The sequence below is a fragment of the Acromyrmex echinatior genome, chromosome 12 (genome assembly GCF_024713525.1).
Source record: "Acromyrmex echinatior isolate Ae372 chromosome 12, ASM2471352v2, whole genome shotgun sequence".
In the NCBI taxonomy this organism is placed as follows: Eukaryota; Metazoa; Arthropoda; class Insecta; order Hymenoptera; family Formicidae; genus Acromyrmex; species Acromyrmex echinatior.
The window spans coordinates 3036816-3048214 of NC_141863.1; the positions used below are offsets into that span (position 1 = coordinate 3036816).

At 36.3% G+C, this 11399-nt stretch overlaps 3 protein-coding genes across 9 annotated transcripts in view; 1 reads left to right on the forward strand and 2 right to left on the reverse strand.

Moving 5' to 3' along the window:
• LOC105153834 (uncharacterized) overlaps positions 1-7246 on the reverse strand; it is a 29155-nt gene extending 21909 nt beyond the window's left edge. For 2 of the 5 annotated variants that reach the window (XM_011068930.2, XM_011068925.2), the window contains exons 1-2: positions 5445-7246; positions 1922-2098 (exon numbers count right to left, since the gene is read on the reverse strand). The gene's annotated coding sequence lies outside the window, so the exon portion shown is untranslated. The other 3 variants (XM_011068927.2, XM_011068929.2, XM_087411756.1) reach the window with 3 other exon arrangements.
• Positions 1-9756, forward strand: part of LOC105153832 (phytanoyl-CoA dioxygenase, peroxisomal) — a 46907-nt gene extending 37151 nt beyond the window's left edge. For all 3 annotated transcript variants that reach the window (XM_011068919.2, XM_011068921.2, XM_011068924.2), the window contains 5 exons: positions 7287-7498; positions 8202-8438; positions 8513-8717; positions 8797-8961; positions 9064-9756. In XM_011068919.2, coding sequence (XP_011067221.2) covers positions 7344-7498; positions 8202-8438; positions 8513-8717; positions 8797-8961; positions 9064-9201 — 900 coding nt within the window. In that variant the 5' untranslated portion in view covers positions 7287-7343 and the 3' untranslated portion in view covers positions 9202-9756. The remainder of the gene's footprint in view (positions 1-7286; positions 7499-8201; positions 8439-8512; positions 8718-8796; positions 8962-9063) is intronic.
• Positions 9236-11044, reverse strand: LOC105153831 (SREBP regulating gene protein). The gene is made up of 4 exons (XM_011068918.2): positions 10523-11044; positions 10178-10411; positions 9731-9943; positions 9236-9610 (listed from the first exon to the last, which is right to left on the reverse strand). The coding sequence occupies exons 1-4, from the start codon at positions 10631-10633 to the stop codon at positions 9287-9289; spliced, it is 882 nt and encodes a 293-aa protein (XP_011067220.1). The 5' UTR covers positions 10634-11044; the 3' UTR covers positions 9236-9286.
• Positions 11045-11399: the final 355 nt, after the last annotated feature.

Below are 11399 nucleotides of genomic sequence, written 5' to 3' on the forward strand. Positions count from 1 at the left end.
AAGAAGAAAATGCGAACGGCTGATTTTCGAATAATTTATGGCGGAGTTATTAAACGTGTGCGTTCCACCCTGAACTGTTTGTAACGTGTCCTATCTTAAAATAACGCATTCCAATTGATATTGCAACTGAAAGTTCGTTATGACATACGCATCTCGAATGGATCTTTGCGCGAATGGATGTTTGAACTGTGAAATGAAATTTTGGATGGATAAATTCGTCTTAAAGCTTGGGAATCGTGATGTGAGTCGCACCACCAGTGTGCGAGTTATTTGTCGAACCATACGCGACTGTTTGTGGAAGAAACTCACATGTGCTCGATGCAATACACAGAGGAAACTGCTTCGAAAACGTCGGTCATCCGGGAAAAATACACGGGAGACCTTGGCCCAGGAAATAGAAGCCCGATGACGCCTTGACACGCAATCTTTCCCTAACATTAATATTTCAATCATTTCTAAGTATATTACGCGACGGATAAGAATCTTATCTGCACGTTAATATCTTGATAGGCCAATTATAATATTATTCTGTATTATTCTGTATCTCGGGGAAATAGAAGGAGAATGTCACGACACCTACGATCCATTTACTAATATTGATTAAGCGACTCCCCGCATCTGCCAGCGACTGCAGAGTTATTGCCACAACTGACCGTCCGACTCCTCGGGGATCCAGTACATCTGCAACTCTTCTTTAATATACTACCTATTTCACGGGGCCGTAAAGAAAACAAATTCGAAGGTGTTAAATTCGGAGTTGGAATCAGCTGCTCGCGCATCACGTTGTTACTGTAAAGGCGGGAGCACAGACTCTTGCACAACATATGATGTATAAAAAGATCCTTCATAAGAAAATCCCTTCATTTCTCTCCTTTCCATGAAATAAAAGACACAGATTGATTGATTTAAGGAATGTTGCCAAATAACATTTATGTTACATAAGATATATCTAAAAGACATCTTTTACAGGTCTTATGTCTAAAAGATGTCTTTTAGATGTAAGATCTCTAAAGTGCAACATGCATGTTATTTGGGTCTTATGCGTTATGCAAGAATTTGTGCTCCTGCCCTAGGAAGATTGAGAGGGTCGTGTAATAAAAAGACACGGCAAATGCAGAAGATCATTAGTGTGTATCTTTCATTATCTAATTCTAAGAGGATTATCTACTTCACGTAATGAATACCTCGCAGATCTGACGATAAACGTTTTAGACATTTAAACATGTTTAGCGTAATGTAAAGTTTTATTCGTGATATTTTCCGTTTTGCCGGCGATCAAAGGAGAAATTTATATCGGTTGAAATATTTCGAGTGTAACGGTGTTGTAGTGCCGCAGAAAGTCAACACGATAAAGCTGCTTTATCACTAACAACTTTTGATAGCATGATACGAGAGTAGCGTGGAATGAGAATACGATTTATTGAAAGCAATGTTCCTTTATCTGTACACGTATAAATACAGAAAAAAAAACTACGTATTTCTGCAAAGGATAGAAATATTGTAAGATTTGTATTATTTCGCTTTACGAGGCAATCGACGACGTTCCTTGAAAGCGTATTCCGAGAGCGAAAGAATATGCTTTTTAATATTTTTCAACAACAAATGGATATTGTGCGAACGTATCCTCGGGCGATTTACAAACGAGCCGTCATGAAGTACAAAATATATTGCGTCATAAAGCGAAATATGAAGAGGGGAAGATGGGATACGGGATCGCATTTTTGCATACAAATCGAAATTTTTTAAAAATCGGGACTTAAAGGAATTTCCTATAAAGAAAAAACTGACCGCGTTTTTCGTTAACGACTCGGAGCGCGCAACAGAGCGATCGTTTCCGGCGGGATCGTTTTCCGAAGTGGAGGTTGCAGACTTGCAGAGAGGAAATGTCCGCCTGTGAATAATACGGAGAGATTTTTCTTACGGGCTTTGGCACGACGATGCGTCTAGCCGGGCAGTGTTGCTTCATCAAGCAAAGGTGCCTGCGAGTCTAGCCAAGTAGTCCGATTCTACATGCTGGCCAAGTGGCGTATATACGTTCTCCTCTCTTGTTGACAATAAACCTTCCTGAGTCCGCTCAACTGCACCACGTTTGGCTTTCCTGGGCAGAAAGGATTTTGCAAGGACTTGCAGCATCACGCTAATTAAGCATTTCAAGCTAATTAAGCGCGAAATCCATGGACGTTATTCAAATTTTGAAATGATCTTAAACTAAAGATATTGTGAACCAATCTAAGATATAATAGAATCAGACTCCTCGAATTACAAATTGAAGTAGCAAAAAATCCCGAGAAGTAGAAGGAGAGACATGTACATTTTCTTTCGACTTGTACGTACAATTTTATCATTGACCGCTATTGTTAATTCGTAATGTCTTTATAGCTTTTCTTGCGGGAGCTTTCTACGTTTTACTGGATTGAATAACCAAGATAGAACTCAAGGAAACGTCGCACTAAGGCGGGTGGTTGGTATTAGGATTGCACAGATTGTCAGGATAGTTTAATTTTGATTTATGTATTTCGTTGAAAATGACTTGAATCAAGTCGAAACGCGTAGAAAGAAAATGTATGTCTAACAGAACAGACAATATAAATTTATATCTAATATTATATTAGCGCGTTGATTCCTACTTCCCGGAATTTTTTGGTACTTTAATTTGCCAATCAAAGATATTAGTATTGTATTAGCATCTTAAGGCATTGCTTAAAACAATAAAAACTTGAAATTAAGAACAGATTATGAATACCGGCGTATGTCCCTTTTGAAGTCATAACTGTGGATCGCGTGAATAGAAACGGATACAGAATTGCATTCCAACTTGAAATTTAATTATTCACCGCTTTATATGATTACGTTAGGCTCCTTCACATTTAATTGCAATTACGATGGTAATTTCAATCTCGTGCAATATTTCTCGATCCTTATACTACACGCGTTCCGGTTTATTTCGTGCTCGTGAGAGTATTATTAACATCTTGTAGAGAATGTAAGATGTTTCGTGTTACCCGTATAATATCTTCTTCCCATTAGATATAATTGTTAGCAAGGTTACCTAACGAGGCGCCGCTAATCAAGCACGGTAATTTAATGGCTGAAATCTTGACTCTAGTTCTGGATGAGCCAGTAGAATAAGCGAAAACACATATTTCTATCGAAACTTGAGTTTCGCGTATTATATTTCACAATACGTCAAAGAGAGGCTAACGAGATTCTAAAGTAATTAAGACGAGGTGACTAAGATAAAAGTATACAAGAAAAATTAGAAATTATACTGGAAAAAGCATATATGAGGAATGAGGAATTTTTTTTACGTAAACTCATATTATATCTTTTTTTTTTTATCAACTTTTTGTATTGCGTATCCTGACATGTGCGTATCCAGTAATATTGCATATTATAGTTTAATATACGCTGCACTTAATCATTTAATAAAAAATACTTAAAAGAGAGAGAATGCGATTTGGATTGTAAACATTAATGGAGGAAATGTTGGATATTATTTCGATCGAGTTGCGAATTTATGAAGCGCGAAAAATTTGCATTAGCAAGCGACTGGAAATATATTTTCGAAGTTAATGAAAAATGTAATCGCTGTTTCGATAAAATGTATAATGCGTAATAAAATAACACTTCTGTACGCAGAGCATAATGAAATCAGTGGAGAACGTCGAGATAATTATATATACGATTAATCGTTGCGTGATTATCGCGATGTTAATCCTCTACCGATCTACCTATTTGTCGTAAAAAGTCGTAAATACGGTAGAATGTTGTCCGTATGGACCGACATTTATCTCGATTCGTGACATTTCCAACAAAATCGGATGAGTTGTCACGCGAGTTCGCACCGAGCGGGATTAGAATTTTCGCACGCCAGGGAGAATATAGTTGCTGCGCCACGCACAGAGGGGAGGAAAAAAAAAAGAGGTCGCGCACTTGCGTAGACAAAAGGCTTACGTCCGCGGAAATGCCATGTATAAAGACAACGAGGGGTGAAAAAGAGAAAGAGACGAAGAGAGAAGGAGAGACAAGTGTCTTTATATCCCCCCCGCGAGAAAGGTCGATTCCGACTCATCCGACTCACTTGCGGAAGGTTATAGACCTTGCTGCTTCATTATTAACACGATGTATATCGATTTTGTCTGCCTGCCTCCGTAAACTCATTTCTATTCTCGCAGATATACGCACGGACGACGATTTCACCGCCGAGCGTCTCCCTCGAGGAGGATTTCCGCCGTTTCAAAACGATTTGAGAAATTAATCACTATGTCGCGCTTAGGGAGCAACATCGACGGCGTGGAGCTTTCGTTCCCGCAAATAGGATTTCCTCTGCGTGATTGCGGTGAATGAAATTTTTATCAAAGTCCAAATGGATGGCGAACGAAACAGCGCGAGAGACATGCTTCGTCGAGTAGAAACTGTTAAATTGCGTACTAATTTTTATCGTGAGCGGGTGCGAAATATATCGACCTCTTGTATTCTGAAGTACGCTATTGTAGGAGAAGCTTATTGTTCGCGTTAACGTATATTAATCTGTATGCACCGTAGGCATTCGCTAAAAATACGTCTCCAGAGCGAGCGTCGAAGTGGTTCGCGATGCGTTAATATATTCCGCCTCTGCAATGTCACTGAATTAAATTTTACAAAATAAATTGTCGACTTAATGGACGTCGATCAGAAAGAGCGGATAAGATTCTCCTATCTTCGTAAGAGCCATTTATTTTAAAAACGCCACAAGTCTAACGCGGCATTTCCATTTTATCATGATTTTAAAAATTGAATATATAATAATTATAATTATAATTATTTCAGAATAGATAACTCGTTATCCATAATAAATAGAATCAAGTTCGTTCTACCGTGTCATTTGTACCATGCGTTGTATAACTGATGATTGATCATCTTTGTGAATTTGATGTATGAACGAGTTAAAAAAATTAATTTGGCAAGTTCTAGCAATTTTCAACCAGATACACATTATATATAGATATAACTATATAACACGTACATAAAATATGTATACATGTTTCATATAATCCATACACTCTAAAAAATATCGAGATGGACTTAATACCATACGATGTCTATATAATTCTTACTTATTAACACCAACATGACGTGGACTTAACACCATAACTTTTAAATTCACATTATGATGGTGTTAATATTAACACCAACAGGGTGAGAATTATATACCTGAGTAGATACCGCATAATATGTTATATCTGCACACTGATACTTTTTAAAGTGTATTATATGATAATTATGATATATTCGGTATAGTTATTGAATAAAAAAATTTGTGAAAATAACTGTCTAAATAACTATAATATAAATGTCGTTATTGATTACATTTGAAAATACAAATTTTTTCTCATTTTCACCCTCTTCACTCGTCTTCTCTCTTTCAATCTTAAATTATTAAAATCGAAATTGTTCAAGCTTACCTGACAAAGTATCCATCCCAAAATCTGTTTCGGGAATAAATTCAACTGACTCTCATGTTCGTTTCTTTGTCAGTAAGATATTGAGGATCTAGAAAACAACGATACAGATCTTTCTGGCAATTTAGCGATGTAGATCTCACACAGCGGAATATTGTCTAGCGCTAAAACTACAATTCGGATTAAATTGATTAAATCGCGTCGCAAGGTATTTCGATATTCGCATGAATTGACGAGATTACTAGCCGGGATTACTCGGCTTTCAGTGAGAGAACTCTCGAATCCGCGCGCGCGAATGAACGACGACGAGCGAGGGTCGTCGCCGTTTGGCCGGGAAGACCGCCGACCACCCCGATGTATATCCTTCTCTTTGATGCCACGTGCTAAAGTCGACGGGTAAAGGGAGCGAGGGAGCGAGGAAACGGGTAAGAGCAACCACGTCGGCGCGTCGTGACGCTTCATCGACGCGCGCAATTGGTGCTTCCGGGGTGCAAGAATCGCGGTTTCGCTCTCTTCAGATCGACAGCTCTCTCCAGCTCTCTCGCGAATCATTTACCCGTCATTTTGACATGAAAATAATTGACGCGATCCAGCGAATTTGAGCTGTAAAATAAATTCTCTTCTTTTTTTTTCAGAATGTTATACCTGTTATATTCTCTGCGCTCCCTTCTGATGTTGATCGTTTTTTCAAACTTTCGAATTCATAAATAGCTTGTTATCGATTAATACTGCAAATAGACACACATACATAAATTTTGCAACTAACTTTAGCTTACTAACGATATCATGAATTCTCTTAGATTGATCGTTGCATTATTCGGATTAAGGATTTTTTGCGTCAGTGCTCAGTAATCCGTAATCCGTGTAATCCGTGTGCAAATAGATAATTCGCAGACTGGTTGTATTTTCAAACGGGGTGTAGAGTTAATGGATCGGTTATTGAATTTCGTATGAACATGCATTCAGGAACATGACAGCGTGTAATCTGTTCCGACAGGTATAAGTACGTGAATCGAGTCGAGTGCACAATCGACGCGCTGCGGAATCTAACAATATTAAAGACATTTCCCGATCGTAACGTTCCTTCCAGTTCTTTTAAATTAATTCTACCAGGATCAATTTTCTGCAAGCTCATTTCAGAAAATACTGATTTACCCTTTTTCTCCGCCCAAAGTCGACGGTGGGATTCCAACATTTGCTTCATTCTTTTAAAAGTACAATCGAAGCAAAACATGTAATGTAATTTAAAATTAAAACAAATTCTCTAAATTATATATGTGCGTTATTACGTAAAAAAAAGCTGTAGTCAAATTTTTTTTCGAGTAGAACGTAAAAGGATTTTAAAATATTTAACCATCTGCTAAAATATTTAACCACGTCTTATGATTAGTCTTATGATTAGTCTATAAACTTATTAAATTTTTATGAAATGCTTACTAAAGTCACTGCGTAACATGGATTCCCTCAACAATGAATAATTCATAAAGTGGAAGTTGCGAGAGAAACCAGGATGAAATGATACCTTTTCGTGCTATATATTCGTTAAATTTAGACAATTTATGAAAGTTCCGGGGAATACGTGACATGACCAAATAAGTTTGAACGGTTTCATAAATAGATAAAGGCTCTTGTCTCGAATCGATAATCATCAATGATAATATGTGATAGATGTGGATGGCACATCGCTGTTTCCCTTTTTTCTTATACACACGTTTTCTTTTGCCAATAAATTAATAAACTTGTTTAAAAAAAAATCTTTCCTGTGCTACATTTCTAGCAAATATTTTATTAATAAGTCGATCTTACAAAAAATCTGATTTATTAATCAAACAAATTTTATTTCAGGATAGCGACAACACGGAAGACTAGCAGAGTGAATTTTAAAAGCACCGAATAAGAGAAATGTCCGAAAATTCAATGTCTTCATTAAATTTACGCTACACGAAAAACGTCCTCAATTGTCTTACTCTGAAACAAAGGCTATTTTACGAGAAGAATGGTTTTCTAGTATTTCCCCGCCTCATATCACAAGATGTGCTCGACAAATGTAACGAAAGGTATATTTAACTTGTAAAAAAAACATATCGAATGTCCATCGTAATGCCATTTCTTTTTAAGTGTTTCAAGTGAATTTCTGAAAATCTAGTTTTATACGATGACTTTATATGAAGAAAACATTCCACGTATGTCAAATATGTATACATATAAAAGTTGCTCGCTTATCCTGTTTATGTCTACAAAACGTATAAAATGATATGTTTATTCAATGCATGCAGATATGCGCGGATATTAAAGTCTTTAAAATAAAAATTACTGCGGAGACATTAATCGACGGAATAATCTTGTGGACGGTCTACATTATGTAGCTCGATAATCTAACAGTGTTATCGAAATGTTCGATGTTTCAGTAAATTTACTGACTGATATTAACGTGTACGCAAATACTACGACCAGCTATAATGTTACAGATGACCGATTATTCAATACGGATTATCTGAAATGTCGGCATACAATAAATTGCAGATACGGACTCTGTTTTTATGGGTATTGATCACGTGTGTCAATTTCAACAGCTAATTAATGGTATCGAAATTTTTGCATGTTGAAAAAAGATCAAAGGATCTGTATTAAAAGCTGTAATATATCCAACTGTAATATATATATGCGACATTCAGGAGACATGTTAAAAACGTCCTTGAATGAAGTGTATGCTATTTGATATGTATATGAGTACTCATAAAGTTCTTTTTTATTTTCCAGATGTAACGAAATCGCCGAAGGAAAGTTACAGAAAAATACGATGATAGTAATGTACGATGTGAAGGACAGAAAAGCGCTAACTAAAATACAAGATATGCATACGGATCCGGTATTCCGTCAATATACCGAACACAAGAAAATTCTTGACATAGTCGAGTGTTTTACGGGACCAAACATCATGGCGATACATAGTATGCTCATCGTGAAGCCACCCGATAGCGGATTTGGAAGTTCGAGGTAATCATTAAAATCTTAAAATACTGTCAATTATTTAATGCAACATGGCTAAAGAATAGGATATATTCTTTTAGACACCCAGCGCATCAAGATCTGTACTACTTCCCATTACGACCAGCCGATCGTATTATAGGTATATGGACAGCCATGGAACCTTGCAATATTGAAAATGGATGTCTCTATGTAGCGCCTGGATCACATACTTTAGGGAACTTGTATCCGCATGGTTATCCTCCGGAGTCGGAAGGAGTGATGAACAAGTTTTATCATGGAATACACGTAAGATATCTCCTCAATACATCATTTTATCGAGATGTTACTTTTCCATATCATTACTTAATTTTTTTCTGTTACGAAGCAATTACCTTCGACGCTCAACAATTGGGTAAATCTTGAGATGCAACCCGGTGACACAGTATTCTTTCATCCGTTGCTCATTCACGGATCTGGCATTAATAAATCCAAGAAGACGAGAAAGGCGATTTCTTGTCATTATGCAGCAGCAGAGTGTACTATTGTTGATGTATGTAGAGAACAAGTGCCAGTTTATTATAGCAAATGAATAACAAAAATACAAATCCGAAAAATATAACGAATAAAATGTGTTCACGTTTTTGCAATATAGGATGATCCGATCCAGGACACTATCAGGAAAGAGATTTTAGAACTAATGAAGAAAAGGCATCCCAATATGGAGATAAAATACGCGGACATATGGCGTTTTAAATCCTTGCTCGTGCGCGGTCTCCGTTCATCTTATTAAAAACGTTTAATTGTATTATATTAATTTAGAGGCATTTGTTTTCTACAAGGTTATTATTCTACGATGAAATAATAATTAGATAACGTTAGCATAAAATCGTAGATAATGTAGGATTAAATAAATAGGAATAAGATTCGGAAGAGGATGAGAGTAACATCACCACAGAAGAAGAAGTAACGACAACGGCGGGACTGTCGCCGTTATTATTTAATGAATTAATATTGCGCCGATATCGTTGCGGGATATAACAGTGTTTCGCGAGAGGATCCTTGTAAGTGTTGTCGCGTCGCACACTGGAACTTGAAGTGCGACAAGCGGCCAGACAAATCTGGAAGTGAACAGCTGTTCTCCCTACATTTTTTTGTACTTTCGCAGAACCTGATGATAAATCCTTCCGACCTCTTATTTGCTATAATAAATTTAAATCATGATAAAATAGCGATTCTTTCTTGAATATATATTTTATATGGTTTGAGTGCTTTAAATAAGTATTGTAAAGAAAACTAATATAGAATCAATAAAAACTTACCTTGTCAGGGTGTAAGCAACAGGAAACGCAATATTCGTAAATAGTACAGCACCCTTGAGAATTGCACGTTTTGCAACTATATCTTTCTCTCCTAATCATAAACGATTCTTCATTTTTTGAAGATTGCTTCTGCTCTATCGCACAACATCCATTCGATTGCACTTCATGTCTCGAACATACTATACCATGATCATCAACTATTAAACCTCTTCCCTAAGAAAATGTGAGATGCTCATCAAAATAAACGGAATGAAGTAAACTTCGATTGCCACTGTACAATTAGATTTGTCCTTAACGTCTTTTTTATAGTATGTTATTTTAATATTTAACTGTATTAATTCTTTATTTAAAAATTCACAATAAAATTATTTTTAAAAAACAGTAAATAATTGGTATCTAACTGTAAGTTAACTCATATTTGGGCAACATATTAATACAAATCCTCACTTGAATGGAATTACGACAAGACTGATTATAAGCGTCGCTTTCATTTAAATTAGATGTATCTATATTTCCTGCGTTATCAGCTGCTTGATCCAGTATTTCTATCTGCCACAGTGGAGACTTATCGGATGCTCTTAGCTCTTCTAGCAGGTTATCATCAGGTATCATGTCTTCATTATTATCATTAATCATCATAGGATCCATATCGAAATTGTTGTCTAGATTTGGTAGCCCTTTCTGTAAAGAAAATGACAAAACCTCCTGTAATAAAAATTATAATAATATCCATAAAGATTCATAGTTGAATTATTAACTACAATTTGACTTCAATTATATAAATGTACCTGCCTTTTCATTGCGAAGTAACGAAAAGGCACAATATGTCAATGACAGAGCGAAGATGAGCCCAAGAACGAGACGTCGTCTAAGTAATCTGATGAAACTCGCGCAGCTTGGCATCCTTCTTTCGCTCTGTTTATACACTTGTCCTCACCAAAACAGCTTCAAGTTTCTCTGGACATAGTACTTGCAAGATGATCATTGTTCCGTGCGTGATCGTGAGAAGAGTTCGTTATAAAGGCATTCGACATCGAAGTGATTGCAAATTCGCAGAGATCAATTTGAGGAGAGGTTAGATTTGTTATTATTATCAAAAGTTTATGGAGCACTATAAATATTACTTTGCTGAGCGCATGAAAGTTATCAGTTTTTCATTATCACAAGGATAAATGAACGGCGTCGATTGTCGTCTCGTTGATAGAACGAATTTCATTAATTACGAAATGCAAACGAAACGATGCGAAATAAACACGCGGTAAAGCGTGGCGATATGACATGACTGATTTGCCCGTTGAGTTTATCGATTTATCAAACAATCTGTCCTTTTCCGAGATATTGCGGTAGATGTCGTTACTTTTATGTATTACCGACGAGATGATATAGAGAACAAAAAAGTAATTTTGCAGCAATATATAAGACATTATAACATTATAAGTCTGAATACTTATTTATAGAATATTTATATACTAAAAAAATCATCAATTTAATGATATAATGTATTATCCAAATAATCGCAAATTTATATCAATTGTCGATAATGCCAGCGTTCCTTCAATTATCTCCAGGCCCTCAGAGCTTTTTTGTATGGGCGAAAATATGCCCAGGGTTGACGGTCTTTAATAGTATCTCGTCGGTGGTATAATTTTTATGCATTTTTTTATCGACT

What these genes read in the sequence shown, in the direction of transcription:
- LOC105153831 (XM_011068918.2), bottom strand. Translation starts at nt 10,633, where the DNA reads ATGCCAAGCTGCGCGAGTTTCATCAGATTACTTAGACGACGTCTCGTT. An exon ending in CGTTACTTCGCAATGAAAAG is followed by an intron (nt 10,412 to 10,522) that starts GCAGGTACATTT and finishes TTTTCTTTACAG; the next exon opens with AAAGGGCTACCAAATCTAGA. An exon ending in CTTGTCGTAATTCCATTCAA is followed by an intron (nt 9,944 to 10,177) that starts GTGAGGATTTGT and finishes ACATTTTCTTAG; the next exon opens with GGAAGAGGTTTAATAGTTGA.